This window comes from Aythya fuligula, chromosome 1 (assembly GCF_009819795.1).
Source record: "Aythya fuligula isolate bAytFul2 chromosome 1, bAytFul2.pri, whole genome shotgun sequence".
In the NCBI taxonomy this organism is placed as follows: domain Eukaryota; kingdom Metazoa; phylum Chordata; class Aves; order Anseriformes; family Anatidae; genus Aythya; species Aythya fuligula.
Genome location: NC_045559.1, coordinates 14,984,753 through 15,008,341, shown reverse-complemented (window position 1 = coordinate 15,008,341; position 23,589 = coordinate 14,984,753). Strand labels below are relative to the sequence as shown.

The 23,589-nt window shown below is 42.5% G+C and overlaps 1 protein-coding gene across 1 annotated transcript in view; it reads left to right on the top strand.

The window, feature by feature from the left end:
* Positions 1–23,566, top strand: part of COG5 (component of oligomeric golgi complex 5) — a 188,707-nt gene extending 165,141 nt beyond the window's left edge. Inside the window, exons 15-22 of the mRNA XM_032193577.1 lie at positions 734–844; positions 2,216–2,278; positions 3,097–3,200; positions 4,656–4,893; positions 13,209–13,285; positions 13,781–13,907; positions 14,453–14,532; positions 22,874–23,566. Of these exons, the coding sequence (XP_032049468.1) occupies positions 734–844; positions 2,216–2,278; positions 3,097–3,200; positions 4,656–4,893; positions 13,209–13,285; positions 13,781–13,907; positions 14,453–14,532; positions 22,874–22,988 (915 nt within the window). The 3' untranslated portion in view covers positions 22,989–23,566. The remainder of the gene's footprint in view (positions 1–733; positions 845–2,215; positions 2,279–3,096; positions 3,201–4,655; positions 4,894–13,208; positions 13,286–13,780; positions 13,908–14,452; positions 14,533–22,873) is intronic.
* Positions 23,567–23,589: the final 23 nt, after the last annotated feature.

The following is a 23,589-nucleotide window of genomic DNA, read 5'->3' as shown; positions in this document are numbered from 1 at the left end:
AAAATTTCCATTTGTTTCCCAATTACAATTTATTTTCTTTTAAATTGCAAACATATGCTGCGGTATCCTTAGAGAACTGTTCTGCAGTTAATTGCTATTTATGTGTCATCCTGGAACTTTGATTTCTGTGGTAATGATAAAAAACACACACTGTGGAGTTTAAATATGAAGAATTAATTTTCTGGGTTTTGCTGGAAGATTCATGCAGAAAACTCTTTTTAATGGGAGGAGTAGCAGTTTGGGTTCTTGCAGTTCTGTTCTCCTGTTTGCTTACAAGCCACAAATATGTCCAAAGTTGTAAGCCACCTATTTGAAGAATAAAGAGTTTTTAGGGAGATGCTTGAATGGTTATCAGAAGTAAGGACTGAAAGCTCACCCACCATTTTGAGTTCCACTTCAGCATCCTCTGGTAGGAGACTTTGGCTGATTCTTAGATGGTGAAGTTGAAGATGTGCGGGGACTGGGAACCTCCAAGACACCTGGCTCTGAGTGCTGTGGGTTTTGTAAGCTGAGGCAGCTGTCTTTTTTGCTTCTTGTTCCTTTTGTTTCAGTTTGTGTTACATGGAGGTGGAAATCACGTGAATCAAGACAAGTTAAATGGAAGAACATTGGTTCTGAAGGATGAACTAGTTTTCTGCCATGATCTAAGTTTAGTTAACTACAATTTAGAGGTGATGCACTGTTTAAGGAGTTGATGTTAATACTGTTTCAATAATTTCTGTAATCACTACAGCTGTCTACTCAAGGAGATGCCAGCCAGGTGATTGGACCTCTCACAGAGGGACAGAGGAGGAACGTGGCTGTAGTTAATTCACTGTACAAACTACACCAATCAGTTCTGAAGGTGGGCTTGCTTTGATATTTCTCTTCTTTCCATAATATTAACTTCTTTGCTGTATTGTATGCATATTATCCTACTAGCTGATGAGAACTCTGACAAATACTGTCAAATTTTGGATTAAGAACTGCGTCTTAATGTACATTTGTACAGCTTTTTGAGACTTGGTTGGCCCTTGTAAGCACTGCTATGTGATAAGGTGTCAATATTAAAAAAGGAGTGAAAGATGTGTTTTACAGACAGTAGTCACATCTCACGGCCATTGTTATAAGAGCCTAAACAGTTTAACTCTGTTTTTTTTCTTATCACAAAAGCTCTGTCTTAGTTCTGGTAAGCCTGATAGCCCTTGTCTGGACCTGACCCAGCCTAAGCTTAACTTCCTAAGAAAACCCCACTGCTTTCCCACAATTATGGCCAAATTGAAAAGAGGAATGAAAGGGTGAAATCAAGAAAAGTAGTACCTCACAAGTATCTGTGTGCGTTCTTCCTGTGACCTGCGTTCTGGCATGGAAATGTTTTGAGGACTCAGTTATGAACAATTCCAGTTTACTGACTCAGTGATATCAATGGCTACACGGTCTCTATAAGTTAATGCAAACAGATACAGTGGTGGTTGTAATTAATTATGTTTAAATCCTGGCCTGATTAGAAACAAGATCATGACAACCTCTGACTGTGGATATGTTTAAAGAATGTTAAAAAAGGCCAAAAAGCCTACAAATTTGCTTGGATTTTGCAAACAGATGGTAGATCAACTTCTAAGTCTGCTTTCTCTGATGTATTTAGTAATGAACCTCATGTGCCTTCGTGTTGGAGGGAGATCTGATATGATTCAGCCTGAGTTCAGTACTTATCTGGCTTAAAAATACTATTATATAGCATGTTCATAACTGTAAGGAAATTGATAGAATGTTCCTCTAATATGTTAGTTCTAATGTTGCTGTAGCTCTACATAAGCAGCTATTTAACATCTAGTATCACAAGTCATAGAAATGAGAAAGAACACAACCATTTTTTCAAATATTTGCCATAGAACTGCTTGTACAGTTCTCCATAAATTCTGCACAAAGCAGCAGGAGAATATACCAGTTAAATTTATTCTGATTATATTAACCCTTCAGCTAAATTTCAGTTGAAATCACTTAATTAATTTCTTTGCCAAGGTAGCAGCAGAGTCCATAGGAAATAGGAGAGCAAAGGACTGATAGTGGGGCATTAAGAATTCTGTCTGTATGAAACACATTCAATAGTTACCTGTACATATATATTCCACTCATTACCAAGGATAACTCAGTATGTTTTTAAATGAAAATAAAAGTTGTAGATTCTAATCATTTGTTGAATGTTGTCTGTTAACAATTCCTTTAACATTTGTAGGTCATTGCCAACCAGAGCTCATTCCCAGCAGCTGCTGAGCAAACAATTACAGCTGCCTTAAAGGTAATTGAATGTCCAGATGCTGCAGGGAGAGGGTTGAGGTTTGCTTTTTTTTTTTTTTGGTTACTCTTTAGATGGATGCTTTTTTTCCAGGTATTTTGTATGAATGTGTGTTAGCCAAAGCCAGACAAATATTCTGCAATTTTTATTTTGTCTTATCTGCAGCTACATAAGTGTTGCATGTGCCAAGGCACAGCTTGAGTAATGTTTGTATTTAAGAATATTCTCATAATGCTCGGAACCCAGTTGTCATCAGACTGTGAAAATAAATACCTTCCTCTGCAGCATGCACCCAGCAGTAACTGAATCCTTTATCACCACCCCCTGACACACACACACAAACCACCCTGTGATCTTTATGCTATCTGGTGCTTTTCCACGGGGCGGTGTGGAGAGCCAGGCTGTGCTCTGGGTGCTGTGGGTGACAGCTCTGCACATCCATCCTGCTGTGCACTAATCTGGGAGCGGCTGTGTGCGGAGGAATGAAGGGCAGCTTGCCTGTCTCAGGGGAGTGAATGGCTGAATGAGCTGTGTGCACCAGAACATGTCTGTCTGCAAACCAGGAATGCTAGATTGTTCTGCACATTCTTGAAAGAAAGGCTTCATGTACAAAGAAGTAGTAAACAGCCTTATTTATGTACTTCTCTGGTTAGATTAATTAAAGTTAAATCTCAGGGTTTTGTCCTTCTGCTTAGCAGTTCCTAATACTGAGTAGTAAAAAAGATGCTGTTGGTATCAACTGTTTGTCAAGGTATTTTTGAGGTGTCAGAATACAAATGCTTGTAGTTTCTGTTCCTTATTTCTGCCTTTTTCTATTTTAGACAGTCCATGATCTAATGGGTAGTGCTGTTCAACCGTTACTGAACTCTGTAGGAGATTCAGTAGAAGCTATTATCATCACTATGCACCAGGAAGATTTTTCTGGGTAAATACCATTATATTTTTTTAAATTTACTGTTGCCTTAGTAAGACATCCTGCATATGCAAAATAAATTATTATTGCCATATGCATAGTAAATTGTTACTGCCACAATGTCCTTGGAGCAAGAGCCCATGATTATTGAGGGGAAGGTAGGTGATACATTATGGTCAATTAACACAGAAAGCAGAATTATAGCTATTGAAACAAATTAATCAAGCAACACGTGTCTTCCTCCTTTTTTTTTTTTTTTTTTTTTTTTTTTTTTTGTATCTGTTGAGTAAAATTCCTTTTAAAATGCAAAGAAAACCAAGCAGGGGCCATTTTTTTCTGCTTTAAAAGCCCTCTTCTGCTTTCAAACTGTTATTTTTCCTTTTTTTTTCTTTTTTTGTGGGCAGTTCTCAGAATTGTTAGTGTTCCTAAATAGAGCATCTGATTCAAAATTACAAAGAAATGTTTCTACCTTACTACTAAATGTGAAATGGTTCAATTATTTTTTTTCATACTTATTATGCTAAGCCACTTTTCTGTAAAAATGTAGATGACCATTTCCAGTATTCTTTATCTGCAAACATCTCAGGTCCTAGCTATACTGGAGGCTTTCGCCTTGAGTGTTGTTTTGCTTATCCCTGTTGTGATATTTCTTATATCATGAGTTGTCCTGAAGACACAGAAGATTTGGTCAATAGACATCAATCTTCTTTTTTCTGTCTTGGAAATTCACTGAAAAAAAAGGTATATTTTCAGAGCTGGTTTTCATTTTCCTTTTGGCTTTTGTTTTTTCTTAAAACAAAACAATATTTTACCCTCTCCATCTTTCTTTTGCTGCCGCTAGCAAGATATCTGTCAGAGTGGATAAACTGATTCCATCCAAAGGCTGAGTTTTGTTAGATAGCCTGCATGCTCAGGTTCCTGAGTTTGGAAGAGCTTGCTTGCCTGGCTGTGATTCAAAGAAAGAGGAAGGTGATTTATTTCTGTGTTTTCTAGCTTCTGTGCTGCTTCTGTGGTAATTAGATTGCCTTCATAATCCTTGGTTTGGAGCAATCTATGAAACTAATTCTAGGCAGAGAACAGGTTTGGGATAGGCTAAACTAGTGACCCTCTGACATGTATTTTCTGATCCATTATTAGAATTTTATGTCAACAGCTGGGATGTTTAAATTTAGTGCTGGATTTGAGCTTTATGCTCCAAACTAGCAGAGGCTCTGCAAGTTAGGTGGGAGTGGGGTGATTTCCTTTATCTTGCTAGGATGGGAATGGCTGGTAAGAGAGATTTTTTTCACCACGGTTTCAGAAAGAGCTACACACTCTATTCTGAGCCTAAACGATACTCTATAATTCATGCCATGGCTTCATGGGGTAGGGAAAAAAATGAAAAAGAATCCTGTAGTTTTTGGTTGTGTTTTAAAGATGAATTTAACTGCTTCCATTTCTTTTTCCTTTTTTCTTCTTTTTTGGCAGATCATTATCCAGCTCAGGAAAACCAGATGTCCCTTGTTCTCTCTACATGAAAGAACTACAGGGTTTTATAGCAAGAGTAATGAGTGACTACTTCAGACATTTTGAGTGTTTTGACTTCGTCTTTGATAATACTGAAGCCATGGCTCAAAGAGCAATTGAACTTTTCATTCGCAATGCCAGTTTAATAAGGCCCCTTGGTGAAGGTGGGAAGATGCGGCTTGCGGCAGATTTCGCACAGGTACCCCTAATGCCAGCTTCTGCTTTTTGTTGTTGCTTCACTATGTTCTCTGAAACATATCAATACTTTTACCCCCAGCAAAGTATAAACAGGTACCTGTGGAGATTGGTGCATTCCAGTTCCAAACATTTTCTCCGAGATGCTGATTCCTGAGAAATGTACCACCAAGTAGTTGTCACCACAAAGCACATTCAAGGAGGTGTGACAGCTCCCCATCAAGTGACTGTTTCATTTATTTTCAGCTGCGTCTTGAAATATTATCCATCTTGTCTGACCTCTTTGGTACATCCATCATTTGCCACTGTTCATTCACTTCATTCTTTCTCTCTCTTATAATGGAATAGAGTGTCGTTTTCTTAATTGCTTTATATATCACACTGCCAGCAGTGGTTAATCACTAGCTCACCTGCCTTGCAGAGGAAGAGACAAGCTGAAGAAATATTAATATCCTGTGGAAGAATTGCCCTTTCATTAATAGAAGGGCAGTTTTCCTGTGGGATTCTCTTCATGACCTGACTCGCCTGTCTCTCAGATTTACCCATATCTTTATACTGAACTAAAACACAAAACAAATTGCTAGATTAATATCCACTGCTTCTCCATGTTATCTGCTATATTTAAATTTAATTTGTCCATAGTAACACCGTGTGATTAACTTGCCAAAGAACACAGGCATCCTCTAAATTGGCCCGAAGAATACCGGTTATCCAAGTGGAAAAGGGAATTAGGCACCAGTTGTCTGCGGGAAAAGGGAATTAGGCACCAGTTGTCTGCGTATTGAGGGCTGCTTTTGGCTAGTAGGTGACTGAGGTAGGAGAGGAAGGCAGGGAGCAGAGGAACTACTTTCCTCTTCCCTGGTTGTGGCTGCTTTGTATCTTTTGCCTTTAAGTGCCCTGAAAAAAGGCAAGAAGAAAAATCTTTGTCAGGACGTACATAAAGATCAGGTTGCTTGACACTGTGTCAGCCCTTAGGCGTCAAAAACCTTTCTGTGTGAAAACCAGCCCCTCTTTTCATGTTCCAGACTGGGACTTCAGCTGTCATAACAGGTATCAGGGCAATTCCATTTGGGGCATTTTGTTTGGTTGTGGGTGGTATTGAAAGGATCAACTCCAGTTCTTTCAGCTTTCAGGCTCTTACACAATTGTCATTTTTTAACAGTGGACTAAACCATGCAACAGCCTTCTACTGATTACTCCTGAGTAGAGTTCTTGTATTCATTACTCAAAAGCAGCAGACCAGCCTTTAACCAAAGAATTTAAAGGGAAGTGTTCAATTGAGTTCAGTGGGAAGGCTCCGTTCCCTTTGCTATTTTGAAGACAATGGTGTAAAATAGAAAAAAAGGACACTTGACTCCTCCTCTGGAAGGAATATAAATAATTTTTGTAATTTATGCTGCAGTGCTAAAGTAAGTCGTATAAATTTGGGAAATATCCTTACCTAATTCTACAGTTCAGAGCATCTGATCTAAGCACCTATTATTATAATACTAAAAATATCACTCGTTTATCTTTTTAAACACATATTTTTCTCGTTCTGACACAGGTTGCCTTTTAAGTAAGAAATGAAGGTATGTTTTCATCAGAGTGTAGGGGGATTGCATGTTCTTACCCCTTGCTGAGTGTAACTCCTGAGCGGACAGCTGAGTGAAGATAAATTTTTTATTTTTCTTTTGTATTGGGGAAGGAAAAAAAAAAAAGGTTCTGAACTCATTCTTGTCTCCTGCCTTTGACAGTTGCTGCTTCTGGGGGCTTCCTTGTGTTTTTCTCATCTTAACATCGCATAACATGCTTAGTTTATTTAAAAGGGGCCTTTTACAAGAACTGGCTGGGTCCACTCACTCTGTACCTGCAGGTATCTCTGCACAGAGCTCCCTGGGGCATCCCAGGCTGTGCAGGGATTTTTTAGAGTCCAGAATGGCCTGAGATCGCTCAGGATAACAGAAAATAGACTAAGTATTTTGCATTTGAAGGCTGCCTTATGTCCATGTTTTCTGGGGCGTGTCTCCTCCTCCCCAAAATCAATGGGTTTTGGAGAACATGTAAACCAGTGCCAGCTGCCAGGTCGCCCTGCTGGGGAGGGTGTAGCTTTGTCCTAGGCATGTTTTCTATGTGCTCAGCCTGAATTGTGGCTGCAATCCAGCATGGGAGCCAGTTCGCTTCCATGCTGTTGTTGGCATGGCGCTTGCCTTTGTCGAGGAGATGGCTGGATTCCTCCGAAGGGAAGGGGAGCTTGCTGCTGCCCTGGGCTGAGGAATTCAGCTGGGTTTCTGACTTGATGGGAAGGACAGCTTTCCCAAGCAGCCCTAAATGCTGCGTGCAGAGTACTTTCTGGCCCAGAAAGGCACTGTGTTGCTGGACAGACGCCAGAGCTGAGGGAAAGAACCTGCCTGGAAAGACACTGTGTGTGTAGGAGGAGGTTTGTTTATAAAATGCTTTAGCTTGTACTCTGTCTTGTAGAGTCATCTTGAATTTTCTGTACTCAAAAGGGGTTACATTATCAGGCTTCAAACTGTCTTTTGAGATTTAAAAACCTTTTTTGGTGTTCTGGGATTACTTGCAAGCAGAAGACTTGGGCAGATCTATCCAGCTTTGGTCAACTTGAAGTCCTATTATAAACATTTATGTTGCAAGTCAAATAATTTTGGATTGCATCAGATTTTGGGCATTTTATTAAATGCTCTTACCACATTTATTCCAGGTCACTTAGAGACACAGTTGCCTCTTACTTAGCAGAATTACTTTGGCTGACAGTCAGATGTGACATTTTTTTGCACCACAGCCACATTTTACTGATAAGTTGCCTCAAAAAAACAGGTATCTATACACAGAAGAGGGAAAACAGAGGCTTCAAGCTCTCTTCATTCAGAACTGGGTCCGGTGAAGTGCATAACAGATCCAATTTTCTTGAGTAAGGCTCAGCTGCTTACACAGTTGGGAATTACTGCTGTAATTCTGTTGAACCCACACCCTCTGTCTGATCCTGTTTGCACAGCCTCAGTATTGCCTTTTGCTATCTTAGGCATTACAGATATTTCAGCAGTAAGACCAGTTGTGTGCTAGTTTGGTGGCCGTAAAATAGGTACGATAGGCATGAAATATGCCAGAATATCAGGATTTCATGAAGATCAGTGCTTACAGGAACACAGAAGCTTTTTAAGCCCTTGAAAATGTCTGCAATGCTGCAAGCTTATTATCACGTACTGTGCTGTTTCTTGGGACTCTCATTGTTGAAATACTTCCAGTGTACAGGCTGAATTCACCTCTACTCATGCTCGCAGCTTTTATACAGGCAATTGGACAAGATTACTTTCCAGTTCAGTCCCACAAATTCCTGGATCAGGTTGTTTTCATTTGTTTTTGTATTTTTAAGATGATCACGATTCAATATTCATGTATGTAATACTAAATTTCACTTTCAAATTCAGTTCTAGTCAGACTGGAAAAAATGTTCTGCTGGAGGCAAGCAAGCAAGCCCTGATGGTTTTTCATTTCTGTTTCTGGGGAGCACCAGTTCTTCTCCAGAGGACCCTTTAGCTTGTTTGGTATTCAGAGTTGCTACAGCACTTACACTGAGGCATGCTTTGGGATTTGTGGCTGGTAGTTCAGGCCTTCTTAAAGCCTGGTAGAATTTCTGGACAGTGCAGCCAAGGAAGAGATATAAACACAGTAAACTGAGGCTTTTATGTAGAAGAAATGGGGATTCTACAGTAATATTTGGCATGAAAATTAGTAGTCTGCTACGTACACTTTGTAAGCTGGTATAGGAAAATGGCTGTTTATTAATAGTAATTACAAATTACAACTACATTGAAATCAACTAGTCTAGATGTTCAAAGACTAAGTCGTCCTTAGGCTTCATGTGTGAAAGCATGATGTGATTTCCCATCTTGTGCCTTCCATGGCACAGGTTTGCGTGCTGTGTTTGGAGTGACATGGAAAGCTGGAGCCACTGCCTCTGCCACGAACCCCATGTCATGTCATGACTGGTTATTTTCAGCCATTGTTGAGAGGCTGAAAATATTTTTATTGGTCCTGCTTGAGTTAATACCATGCTGTATATAGCTTCGGATATTTTTTATCTAGGTGTGACTTGAGGTTTTTTTTAGTCGTCTTTCAGTACTGTGGTCAAACTGTTTTGATGGGACATAGTTAACACTGCCACCAGCTCTTCAAGTTTTTGTCAATATGTTACTGCAAAATGTTTTGGCATTACTGAATTTTCCTAGAAAAATGTTTTTACTGTAGAAGTTGACTACACTAAATTCTAGCATAGACATAATGTTCCTGTCTGCTGGTTAGCTTATGGTCAGAATCTTTTCCTGATTTAATATGCATTAAAAAAGCAAGGATAATAATCTTACATTTTTTTTAAATGTAAATAGGTTTGCTCCTTTGATCAAGCAAGATAATACAACTAAAAATGTTTTTTTAATAATTTTTCATAAGATATTCTTCTTTTTAGATTCTTACAGAGAAGTAAGGGAAGCAGGAAGTTGTAATCACAGTCGTAGTCACAAGGGCAAAAGCTACAAAGATAAAATGGACTTAATGTTTAATGCCAACTATCCCGCCAGAAGGAGGAAACTATTTTCTTATGTGCAATATTTTGGAGGTATTGCAGCTGAAGGATTTACTTAAACATCAGCCGTTTTGGGATTGCTGCACGGTGGAGAAATCAAATTCCCCATCCCTTCAAGGCCAGCTTCTTTCATACAATAATTCACTCTTCTGCTCCCTCGCTTGTTAAAGCTTTCTCTCCTGCTGAATGGCTCAAAAAAAAGCATTTCGAGTTAACATTTAAAAACTTGGAATTCATCTTGGCCAGGAGGAAATATAATTGCTAAAAATTTAATGCTAAGATTTTCCAACTGAAAAAACAGCTTTTTGGTAACGAGGGATCTTGAAAATACCACAATAGGCACAAAACAATAACTTCACTGTGGGGTTTTTCAAAGCACCCTTCAATCTACATGCATTATCTGTATCTGGACTACGTATTAACTTCACCCTTGGGTTGCTGAACATAATCCGATTAGAGAAGCCAGCCATGTGATGGATTTTTTTACAATATGGCTAGCCAGTGAATAGTTCAACAGATAATTGACCAACTAGCCGTGGGCTATGACAGGGTCATTCGAGAAGAAAAGCTAACATAGCCTTTTTAGGCCTAGAGAGCAGGAATCATGGAGAAGAGGAATATGTTCTATATAGGAGTTGGGCGAGAGCCTGTCCTTCTGTTCTGCGAAGCACAACAAAATAACATGAATAAATCATGGAAAAGCAATGGGTTTGGAACAAAGTTAGCGGAAATGAGGCAGTTGTGAGGCCTTCTTCCATTCTAGCTCTCCCTTTTCAATGTGCACATGCACTTGTTATTGCTTTTCCTCCAACAGGTCCTGAGGTGCTGTGATAACAATCATCTCACGTTAGTCATGGTTACACATTATTCCTTGGACACTTCATTTCTTACTGAATTTAACCTGCACATACAATTTTTCAAATATGTGATTTGGGGAGAGAAATTTGGAAAGGAAACAAAAAATGCAACTCATCTTTACGTATGTAAAGCCCATTGAATGTGGATGTATGAAAGGCCTCACACGCACCATGGTACAAGTACTGGCTCGCAGACAGCCAAAAGTAGCACTTGACCTGGAAAAGCTCACCAAAATGCTTTGGAAGCTGGAGTTACATCTCACAACAAAAGCTGTTGCAGCAGAACCACACGGCATGACTCAACACTTGATGCAGCTTCAGGTGATGACAGGTGGCAGAATGACACAGCGACGTGTGCTCTGGCTTCTTGCAGCACCGTAAAACCAGCAGCGGTGCCCAGAGCCTCCTGAGCCAGTGGTGCCACCCAGCTTGGTGCTTGGCAGAGGCACAAAACCTCCACAGAGGGCCTGCAGAAAGGACTGCAGCAGCAGAAAGATCCTGTGGCATCTCATTATATCATTGGATCTGGACAAATAGCTAAAATACAAGTAAAAACCACAATCTTTATTGTTACATGAAGTATAGTTTTTATCGGAGGGATTGGATTATAACACATAGCAGACTAGCGTTGTAAATTAAAACACACACACAAAAAAAACAGTTTCTGTGGTTTATGTGCATTTTTACCACATCAGCTTTCACTCATTCCCACTCTTCATGAGTCAATTTGAGATGGTATAGTATGCTGCAAAGCTTAAAAACATTTTTTTTTTTTCCTTTGGCAACTAGTACTTCACGAATCAACCATCTGCTGCCATTAAATTTATCTAGCTCTAGCAATACTAATAATTCCCAACCGTGAATAAAGGTTGAAGACAAAGTAACAGAATTTTCTGAAGGAAATTTTATTCTTTAGTATTTAAGACTGAAAATGTTAATTTATGGAAACCACTAAATATGTTCAAGAGAAATCATTGAAATTTGTTTTAATAAGGAACTGGTTAAGCTGTAGAAGGTTTCACTTACGTCTCATTACATCATGTTATGTTTCAGGAGAGAAACGATCATTTAAAACTTATTAAGCAGAATTATATTCTGCTGTGCTGGGATCTCTTTCTCCTCCTGGGTACAGTTTGATCCGTGCTTCTCTGTTTCCACGAGTCAGAGCAGCATTTTGTTGCTTATTATCAAATTCTCTAAGGCACCTACAAGGATTATCTTCTCCCAAGTTCTTCGCAGCTACAAGCCCACAGCTCCCACCAGCACAGGGACACTGGTTTCTGGAGGATACCAGTTACTTCCAGCTGCCCCTAGCTAATACTGATGCCTGAAAAGAAGCTCTGAAGAAATCGTTTGTCTTTCAAGGTCTTGTATCTTGATGCAGTGAATCCTACTTAATAAATTCCTCTTTTCGGCCACTTGCTCCTGATCCTGTGCAGCAGGCTGGCCTCTTGGCTCCTGTAGGTGCTCAGAAGTGTCCCAAGAGACCTGGGGAAACAACACTGAGCTTGTGCTGAGCTTGTGCTGAGCTTCATCACTATTTTGGAGCTGGGGCACCTCCCTGCAGAAATCCCAGGGAGAAGCTGCCTGTCCTGTGAGCGTGCACTCCCCATTGCCTGCCCTGTCTGAGAAGAGGCTGCAGCTGGAAGGAGTAACAGTATTAAAGGCTTCACCCTAAACACTGTATTATTAGAAGTGCTCTAACACTAGTTCAGCAATGTTACTTAAATGGGAAGCTGTTTGTATGGTGGTTTTCATCTGGTTACTTATTTTACCTCTGATCCTTTGAAACATCATAATTGTGCGTTGTGTGGAAATCAGTCTGAATGGTTTTCCAAACTGGGGATTTAAAAAAATCTACACCAAGAACAAAATTTGCCTCCCTCTGTTGACTGACACTTCAGGAACGAAAGAAATAAAGACTTAATCCGCATCTGGATAAAATGACTTTACCGAAGCTTTTTATTTTTGAACGGTGTTGTTTGTATTCTTGTGTGTGTTGACTGCATTTTTGCCGTGTAATGGTACCTAAGGGTTCAGTCGGGGATCTGGAGGTGAAATTGCTCTTTCTCACTTTTGTGTCTTCGCTGGTAATGGAGATTCTGTGACAGGAATTGAGTCTCATGTGAATGACATAAAAACCGAGCAGAGTCTGGCTCTTGTTCAGCAAGGCAGGTGAACTCCTTTGTGCTTAAAGAACACAAAGAGTTTAAAATTGCTTGTTTTTAAAGATGGATTCTGTAACTCAGAGACTGAACAGAGAGCAGACAGTTGAGCAAGAAAATAATGCTCTTACGGATGCTCTTTTGTCTGGTTTCACACAACCCTGTGGCAATAGGTCCCAGCTGCCTGCCAGTCTACGTGGGTTTTGGGCTCTTGAATTTGGGGCCAAGGATTCAAGAATGAACTACTTCAATCTCATCCTTCACCAAAGGAAAGGGTGCCCAGCTGAAATATGTGTGCGCTTCTGCTGCTTTTGTAATGGTTTGTGGAAACCTGCCTCGATTTGCTCTCTTCCTGTTCTGAGCTCAGGCTATTTGGGATGTTGACCTAAGTGGAAACTCAGCGCTGGCAAAATGAATGTGCTCGGGCAAACAAAGCCGCAGTTGCAGCAAGCTCGTGAGAGCTCATCCTATTCTCATCCAGGGAGAAGAGCTGTTGTTTGTCATGGGGTGCTTAACGTGTTGCCAAAAATGAGCAGAAGTCCTGGCTTGGGCAGTGCGGTATGAAAGAAGACTTCTTGTCTCAAAAGCAGCCACCAGCAACAAACTGATGAATTGGTCCTGCAAGCCTGGGTTATTATTTAAAGGCAGACTACCTAAATGCTGAGTTTTAGATTTGAGGACAATCTAACTCAAATTAAAATGTTTGTTTTTGTAGATGGAGTTAGCAGTAGCACCGCTGTGTCGGCGAGTCTCTGACCTGGGAAAATCGTACAGGCAGCTGAGGTCATTCAGGTGAGTTGCAGCAGCTAACAACTGGTTATAGGACCAAGCTGTGTTTCAAAACTGACTCAGTACCTTTTGCTAGTTCTGATTGAACTGAGAGCTTTTTTGGCAACACCCACAAGCGAAGCAGAAATATGTTGAAGTTCTTCTAAATTTTGAGCAGCGTGTAACTATGATTTAAAAGTCTTTGTCATGCAAATGATGGCCAAATGGTAACGTTTTGTGTTGCTTTCAGTGCTGCTGCTTTATGACAGTGAGTTCTGTAGTTACCTTACGTGCTCTCACTGAAACACAAAATTTACAGTCCTGTGTTGTTTAATTAAAATACACAGCTTCTGTACATTTTTACAAACCGAACCTTTGCTGAAAACCTGAGATACAGACTAGTGGGAAAAAAACGAGGTGATTCTATCCTAACACAATATTGCCACTGTGTAGGTATTATTCTAATGCATAAGATAAGCTTTTTCTTCCTTTCACAAGTATATTGTTGCATTTTTCCAGACCGCTGCTGTTCCAGACCAGTGAGCATATCGCTAATAGCCCAGCTCTGGGAGAGGTTATTCCATTCAGCATTATTCTTCAGTTCTTGTTCACGAGAGCACCACCGGAGTTAAAATCACCCTTCCAGGTAGTACGATCAACCTGTCTTTGCTTAGCAGATGTCCTAAGGAGGAAAAAATGTTACTGTTCACCCTTGTTATTTTAGTTAAAAAATATTCAAGCTCGTATTTTGTATGGCTTGATGGCTTTTGATTTTATTGTGGTAAAGGTGTTATGGTCACTGATTTCATATTTTGATTGATTAACAGTATGAAAATAATAACCTGATTTTGAACAGGCTCTCAATTCCTTAATAGTCAGTTAGCTCATAGAAGAAAATTGAGGTCTTGTCCCAGACTGCGAATTGCAGTCAGATGTAGGAAATCTAGATGCAAACCACTGTCAGAACTGGGCAAACAGCTGATGCAGGAGATCATCACTGAGCTCCCAAAATAACGTATTGGGCTGTTTCTGTTAAATTGTCTCTGATTTCTTAACTGATTCTGCATCGCCGCAGTGTTAAGCGTGCCTCTTAATCGCCTTCATTTATTTCATCTTTGTTTCTGGAATTGTGTGTATGCCCTTTTCTGCATTTATGTGTAACTGGTATTTGTTTGTGTTTCCCTGTATCAGAGGGCTGAGTGGTCCATTGCCCGCTACTCCCAGTGGCTTGATGATCATCCATCTGAAAAGGACAGGCTTGCACTCATACGGTAAGAATCATGTCTCGTTCTTCTGTACTTTTATGACAATTGAGCAATAGCTTATCTGGACACCTGGGCTTGTCTTGAAAAGTAGAGGAGTGCTGTTGGTGACTTACCATAAATACTGTTACCCTCTTCCCACTCATGGGATGAGTTGCAAAATGGGAGAACAACAACACCTTCCTGTCCCATATCCAAATCCTCCAGTGCCTTTGGAATGAGCACATAATCCACTTCCAAAAGAAGGAAGGCACACACAATGATGGTCCAAGTTAACGCTGTATTTTAGCAAAAGTTTAGCCTCTCTCAACTGTTGAAAAATCAAGGAAGGAGAGGCATTTAAAGCTTTAGCAATGAAAATGTAGCTAGGAATTTTAAAATGCAAGAGCTTTGTTTGTAACCCCTGTAATGTTGTTCTTCAGCAACCAGCTGGGGATCTTTAGGAAGTGGTAATTATGTCAGATTTTTTTAAATCTTACTAGGGTAGATAACTTTATAGGTAAATACTATTTTGGGTCTTAAAATATTAGGAAAAGGTGTGGAGAGTTTTGTCTTTCAAGACAAATTTTATCTTTAAAATACATTAGAAGGAACATCAGTGCTCTATGAACGTTACAGAGCGAGCAAATGGATCCTCTGGATTCAAGGCCTGGATGATCATTTGTCTCCTAATGGCTTAATTTTCCCAGCCACCTTCTCCGTGTCCCGACCCAGCCTTGGTGTTACACACTTGAGTGGCTCAGGAGAGATTGTCACACGGAGCTGTACTGGGCTTGATCAGCTCTGTCCTTGCACTTCTGTGCATGATTGTGGTCAGCTTTTGCTGAGATTGTACAAGATGACTCAAGTTCAGCCAGCAGTGGTTGTACTTGAGAAAATAGACCATCATCTGTCTACACTTCTAAAGCACACAGCCAAGAGGAGTCTGCTGTAATTATTTATGTATCTATGATTTATAGTTCTTGCAGCTGATAGCACGATACAGCCCAGTGTAATGCTTGGGCCAGTTACAGAAATGCTAGCTGATCACCAGTAGGTGTCAGTGGGATGGGATTTATTTCTGGAATATTAAAATACAAACTGTGTCTCTTCACATGCGTATTAAAAGAGTATTTTTTGAAAATCATGCATGTCATTAGTTTAATTTGATTACAAAATTATAGGTTTCTTGAATCTCGAGCTATGGCATCTTTCATTACAGGGAATGGATAATGGGTATAGTGCTGATAGAGCTATATATGTACCAGGTATTAATATTTTTATTGTAATCTCTGTCCTGACTGTACTGGCAAAGCTGCTGATTTCAGATCATGAGAGAAAGCCAGGAATGAAGATCATATGAGAACTTATGGGAATTGGGTCTTTTCAGTCCCTTTATACAAACTTGAGAATGCCGTCCTTAAACTACAGCACATGATTGTATTTGCCTACAATTAAACTTCAGACTGATTCAGTTAACGGGCCTGCCGGTGGTCATGTTTGGACACTGATAAATTGCTCTGACCGTGGAGGTATTAACACACCTAAAGAAGGCTTTTAGGCAGGGAGAGCATCTTCCATTAGCCCAACTAGTGTAGTTGGAAAACTTTTCAGTTCAGAATCCCTTATTCATTTTGCATGAGATGCCTCTATAAAAATACTTACGCTTTGTAATCCCAAGAGCAGGCTGCTGCAAGGTTCTCAGTTGAGCATTTTTTGGTGGGACTGTGGTCTTTTTGCTTGGTGCCATGGAGGGTTTGGACACTGCTTGAACATCCTCACTCCCAGGGCATGGAGGGGGAAGCTTTGAAGAGTTGCCCTTCCCAAATGCCTCTGGAGCTCTCCAGGAGCTCTTCCCTATTCCTGATCTGCCATGGGGTGCTGTACCTCCTGCCTCTTCGCTGAGCTGCAGGAACAAACGTCCTTGGATGTGTCGAGCAGACAGCTTGAGGCCAGTGGGCACTGGTCTGCAGCACAGGGGCTGGTAACCTCTGTGTTCCTTAATATTACATCAGAAGATTTCTGAGCTCTCCTGTACTTTGTGCCTCACGTGAACTTCATTTGAACTGCAGGCATCTTGCTGATCTCTCTAGTATTTTTATCACTCGCCCTCTCCAAGCCTTTGCCAACTGATGTTGCTCAGCCCTGGCCCCTGCCTGCTTTGGGCTCTCGGATGGCTGCACGGCTTCAAGAAATTACCCTTAACGCCTGGTGCAGCCTCACAAATGGGAATTTTCTGCAGCTTCAGCCTGTAACAACTGTGCAATTCCTCTGGGGACCCGCTTCTCAGATATTAACTCACGTGTTATCAGAATCTTTACAGCTTAATATTAAAGCTAATTGCGGCTTTCCTTCTGCTCGGCGGATCTCAAATGCCTGCTATGCAGCACGGTGTTGATGCCGTGAATCAGGAGCACTGAGCATTTTTGTGCCCTTCTGCCTGCTGGTGTTCGGCGTGAGGGGTGGGATTTACCTGGCCAGGGATGTGTGAGCTCGTCTCCCTTTATAGCCAGAAGAGAACCCGGCACTGCTGGGGCTGATTCACCTCCTCCTGAAGCAGGTACTAAAATAGGGCAGCTGCGTTGTGTCCTGCAAGCTCCATTTGCTCTGCTCCGTGGAGGGGGAGCAGGCAGGAGCACGGGAGCCCTCTGGGGCAGCCGGCTGCCCTGTGGCACTGCCAGCCAGGTGAGGTGGCCGTGCTGCAGGCACAGTCCCGGAGCCTGGGATGGTGTTGAAGGGAGCACTTTGCAAGCAGCCAGGGTGCTTCCCTTTGCTTTCTTTTGTCCCTTCTTTCCCGATGTAACTCAGCTTATCTCCCACAAGAGAAACATTTCTGTTAAACGTGGCAGCATTTGGGCCAGCCTCAAGGACAGCTCATGGGTAAATTCTTCGAGCTCACCCCTTCCCATTGCAGCGAGCAGCAGAGTTCATTGCACAAGGAGCTGATATCCCAAGCAGCAATGACCACTGACCACTGACCTGACAGGGTTGGGGACCACCCTGAAATCAGCACCTGGAGGCTGTTTCCAGCCCCGCTAGGCACAGAGGCACAATGGTTTTGCTGCAAACATCAGCACCGGGCTGCATTTCTGCTCCCATCGACGCAAGGGGCAGCCGCTTCGTGTGGCTTTGCTCTCACCCTGCAAAGGGGTGCACCCACCCACGTCCCTGGCCAGCACCTGCATGTCCATAAAAGTGCTCAGGGGCAGTTATTTTCGGTCATTAAACAAAAATCACAGTTCCACCAAGCTCTCCGGTAGGGAATTTCCAACAAACAGCGATGTCGCTGTTGCGCTATAGGTGGTGCTGTCAGATTTTACTGTCTGGTTTTCCAGCAACTTATGTAGTGCCCGATTAAATAGATCCTGTGCCAGACAGGTGTGCTCTCACACTGCTTGATTTCCACGTTCCTCTTCGACTTCACTCCGCAGAGCAAACGGGATTTTAACAGCACGCTCAGGGAAAGGCTGCACCACCGACTGGGAGCGGGGTCTGCAGGGCCCTGCAGCAGCACCCAGCCAAAGGAAGGGCCCAGCCTCAGCCTTTGGAGCCCCAGGAGGGCAGCACCAGTACTCACAACGTGAATATACTCACTAATTAATTAGAGTAATTCCAAATGATTCGCATTAAGATCCCTTGAAGAGCCACAGCCCAAATCACACGTGGTTTTTTTTCCCCCCTTTTTGCAGTAGATGTAAATCTCCACGCGTTGAAATAACATTTTTAAAAAGAACTATCTGGGTCTTATATAATCAGCTTGTCCTGATTTCCAAGAAAGCTCATGTTTTTGCTCAAGCAAGTGAAGTAATTTAATAAGTGCTTTAAAATCCTTTTCCGTATGTGGGAGGGTATCTTAAACTTAGAGGTTTTTTTTTCCTTACTTCTTATGGCATTTTTAATGAAGCATTAATGTATGCAGAACAGCCCACCAAGCCTCCTTCCATAGCTCCCTTCTACAAACAATGTTTGTAATGTATACCAGAGCTCGTCTTTTAAAATAGAAACAGATTGCCGAGCAGGTTTTATGTCCTTTATTAGACTGGAAGATGCTGAATTTAGGGCATTATTTAGTCTAATCCCTTCAAGAGCGTGTTTTGTGTATTACATAAACAGGGTTTCTTCCATCTTCTTAAACATCAGTAATATAACTATAAATTCCATCTTTTTACATGAAAGCAGCTGCGATCTGTGCTGCAGACGTGGTGATACCGTTTCCACCCATGATGCTGTTTATTTCCCATCATTACTTATGCACAAGCGTTTTTACAGTGTCCTCTGCAGGAGCAAGTCTCTCTCTTGCAATACAGATATTTTAACTGGGAAAATGATGCCTCTGAATCGGATGCTGTGCTGATGGCTTAGTTTACAAAGGCTTGTTTGATCTAGGACCAGTAAAGTGTGCAAAAATAGCATGTAAAATATGCATCTCGGGCGTTAACGTTGCTATTAAACACATTTATCTCTGAAACGAGACAGCCATGCAGGCATCTCAGCAGCTTCAGCGGAGTGTATTGCTGAACGGTTTCCACCCCAGCCCGCCTGAGCTGCCGTCTGGCCGTGTTGCAGCCAACACCGTGCTGTGCCCCGAGCACCCTCCTGCAGGGTTTGTGTCTGTGTGTCGCAGTCCTGAAATCCCACACAGGATTACCAGATCAGGTAATCATCTTCAGAGAAACTAAATTCCCATCCAAAATGTACATCTGAAATCACGTCTGCTTGGTGACCATTTGCGTTGGTCATCCTCCTTTGCACTTCTAAAGCTATCTTCCTGTTAATCCCTGGATTTTGAATACCCTTTCTCTCAGGATTTGTAATTTCTGCCGTTTTACTGCCCGGACCTTTCCTCAGCAGGGCTCCTGTCCCTAAAGGGAAGGCCAGGCTTCCTGGCACATCGCCACCATGCCCTTGCCACGGGCAGTGATGCTGAGGAGTTTCCTGAGCTGCTAAGGGCCTGATGGTGACTGATCAGGAGTTGTTCCAGGGTCACCAGGCAGGGAATGGAGCTCCAGGTTCCAGCCCATCACTGGTTCTGAACTGCATTTCAGCTGCTCTACAGCATTTAAATACTTCTGCTGGAGATTCAAACATGGGATGTGGGAAAATAGTGAACGCATGTAGTATCAGAGTACTGAGAAGGCTGTTTTTTTTCATTATTTAATGTACAACTGTACAAGGTGTGTTTTAGGAAACCGCCTGAGAATTTACATCATGGTGTTGGAGTGGTAATTATTGTTTGGCTTTTGGGTGGAAAAGAATTAGTTAAGATGTTCCTGCGCTGGTGATATCGATGAAGTTTGACATTGTCTCTGAAACAAGGCAGCAAAGCCCCAGTAAAAGAGAAAGCCCAACAAGAGAGCTGATGAAGATGGGTTTCCGTCAGCTCTTTGTGTGCTGGGGAAGGAGAAGGGGCTGAGCAGCTCTGAGCCTGGCCCACCTCCAGAACCAGTTCACAATCAGTTCCTTCAGCTGCTTTGTGAGTTACGCGGTGACAGCACCTGCCAGTGCTGCCGGTCATCCTGCCAGGTAAATCAGGTTCGTTTCAGACAGGAAAGAGAAAAAAGGCCAAAGCTGCTGGAGGGGGTGATGGCAAGGCTCGCGCTGGTGTTTGGCACTTGGAGTAGCCCAAATCTCATCCCCGCCTGTTTGAGCTGATGGGAGCAGCAGTCTGGCTAAGGATTACCAAGGGCTGACAGTGAGTGGTTTCGGGTGCTGCTTTTAGGGTAGAGCTGCTTCTCCCTTTCAGCTAAAGTATCTGGTGATCTCTGTCATCTTTTTCAAGGGTTTTTTTTTTTGAGCAAGGAGATAATCAAAGTCAGAAAGGGGCAGCAGTGTTACCATCTGGACAGTGATGCCATCCCACAGCTTCACCAAGAGGTGTCAGAGCTTTCTAAGTTAAGCAGGTCAATATGTTTTGTGTTTTTTTCCTATTTGCAGCTTTCGATGACTTCAAAACTATTTGGGACCAACAAACTTTGGGGAAATGTATCGAGGCAAAGACAGGGGCACTGGTGAGTGGGAGGGGAGGAAGATCTGCAAGATGAATAACTGACAGCTACAGCAAGAAAATTGTCACAGAAGTGTCTCAGCTTAAGTATAGGCGACTATTCTGTGTAGAAACTAAAATCTGACGTGTTTAATGATCCTTGCTGACCTGCGCTCTTGAGTGCTGACCTGAGCAGGACTGTGATACACGTCTGGCTCTTCTGCAGCATCTCCCTTCGTCATGGTAGGACCCTTGAGCCTTCCCTGCCTGCATCTCCCATTGAGGCTGAGTTCAGCCTGCTCCTCATGTGCCCTGCCTGTGCCCCTCAGTGCCACACCAGAGGCCCGGTGACCTCAGAAGCCCTCAGCCTGCTGTCCCTTCCCCCTAATCTTGTCCTCTCGTTATTCAAAGCTTACCTGAGGATGTGGCTGATCTCCGGTCAGTCTGGCTGATGGGCTATGCTGGCAGCGAGGCGAGCTGCACGTGGAGCACTCGTGGGCTGCAGCTGGCAGTGCTGCAGTTGTTGCTGCTGTCCCTGTAGACCCTGCGAGGCCCCAGGAGACCAGTGGGAAGGGCAGGCTGGAAGCTTTCAGGGAGCTGCCCAAGGGTAGAAAGTTTTATTTTGGCTAGGTAAAATATTCTTTCCTCGCCTTTCTGATTGTGAAGGGGGTTAACTTTTCTCTTGGTGTATGCTACGTGCAAAAAAAAAAAAAAAGCAGCTCTTGAGAGTGTGTTGGTACCAGGTGTGGACCAGGCAGTGGTAACTCAGTAGTAAGCCGTTAGTACAGGTGAAGAGCCCTCAAGTGCATGCAGGCCAGCAGCAGGGCCTGGTTCTTCATTCAGTCACCGCAGCCTTCTGAAACCTCTCGACTCTCCAGTAATTCACTCCATCCTCTTTTTCCATCACCTTGGTCTTGGACAACGAGCTCTGGGCTTCAGCGCAGGGGACCTGCAGCCCAGCGGCTGCATCTGACGGGGCTGCGGGGGGGTCAGGGCAGTGCCTCGTGCTGTACCACTGCCTTCCCAGCCTGTGCTCAGCAGCAGATAGGCTGCTAGGCCTCAGGTTCCTTGCACAGACATTTGAACACTTGGCTCTCTTTGTGCATCAAGACTCCTGTAGTATGCGAGGCAGGGAGTTTGGCTGCACATGTGAGCCACCTGTGTGCACCCTGTGGCTGTGTGGCTCCCAAGTCCCTGCGTGGTGCTGATGTGGGTGCAGCCCGTGGGGCCAGGCTCTCATCGTGCCCTCCGGCTTCTCAGAACCCAAAGCTTGGACTCGTCGCTCCCCCAGACTGAGCACAGGCTCCTGGCCTCAGGAACGCAGCCCAGTTTTTTGAATCAACTCTGCTGAAGATTTCCAGCAAAGCTCTGACTCGGGTGATTTTTAATTTTCACTCGGGCAGTTCAGATCCCTTGCAGGTTTAGAGATGCTGTCACTCAAGAGGCAACGGAGTGTGTTGTGACCCCACTTCATCCTACCAACTTCTCTGTTTGCTGGGCTCACGTGTGGGCTCCCACTGCGGTAGGCTCGTACAGGGATATGGGACTCTCCCGTCCCACATCACCCACCTTACCCCTAACCCCTAGGGTGAGAGGAATGGGCTGAGTCAGTTTTGAATGCCTCCTTTCCTTAGCTTTGCCTAATTGAGGGCCTGCTTGCTTCCCATCAGCTTCATTTGCCATAGGTCTGCACGGCTTTGCAACGTTCCCTTAGGCCCCCTGAACAATTTCGGCAAGACCACTTGATTTCGTTGCGGCCATGTGCTTGTAAAGCAGGTTCTTTACACATGCTCACAGTTGCCCCTTTGCCCCTTTCAGCTGTGAAATGTATTTGTGTAGCTCGCACACCACTTTTATGTGTGACATCCTACAACACGTAAGAAAAACACCGCAAAGCTACACAACAACCGCATGCATGCGATTTGTCTCCGGTTTAGACCAGTATTTCCCAAAGGACAGCAGTTCAAAAGACTTAGCCAGGAAATCACCTGAAGGCATTTCAGTTGTTCACCAGTGTCCCAGTTTTCATTTTCTGAGTTGTACTCTCAGCGTCTGCAGCAGCTGGAGTCTATTCTTTTCATTTCTAAAGGTTACCAGTACAGCAATGTGCCTGAGTCTGTGCGTCAGAGCTGTCATTTCAAGCCATCTGCAACATGCTGCTGCTGATTATTTAAATGTTAACTTGTTCACTCCTCAAAACATGCAAGAAAGGAGAGAAAGATCATGAAACAATTATGTAGAGCTCTGTAGAGGCTTTCTTCACTGCTACCTTCCACACAGACATGTAAAATTCTTTAGTAGGGGAAAAAAGTTTTTAATTTCCTATCTTGAACTTTTTATAGTACACTATTTTACTGCTTTAACTACTTTGCTGGTTTTTCTTTTTAGAGGCGCACTGGAAGCATACGTTCAATCAGTAAGAACGCGAGAAGGAAAGGAGTTTGCCCCCATCTATCCCATCATGGTTCAGCTGCTGCAGAAAGCGATGTCAACCCTCCAGTGACAGCATCTGGGCAACTCTCAGACAGCAATGCAGTCGTGCCACAGGGATACTTGGGGTTAATGTAAATTACTTCCAAATATCACAAGCTTTACAATGAGACGTGTTTACCTATTTCCTGTGAAATTCCTCTCTTCTTGCTTTACCTTCTCATTATAGGAACTTATTTATACACAAATGTTATGAAACTGTACCATTTTTATGTGCTGTACATCTACATCTAATAAAAATGAATCATACTCCAGCATTCCTTTTGAATTTAGAAAGGTTTAAAATTAGAACATAATCAAATATTACAGTATAATTGCTGAATATGTCAAATAAGGAAGTAGCTCTTTTCCTATAAGCATAGTTTTAAGGAGTTGGATGCATTTTAGCCTTATTCAGAAAATTGTGCTTTTGAAATGCTAGAATCATCAGTTTCTATCTAAAAATTACTAATTTTAACACACGGAAAAATACTTACAACTAACATAAAATCATTTGCTATTGCACTGCTGTCACTTGAGAATAATTTATATTGATTTCAACTCTCTTCTGGCTCAAAGTGTAATAAAGAACATTGACTATCCAATCGTGAATTCAGTATTTAAGATTCTTCAGC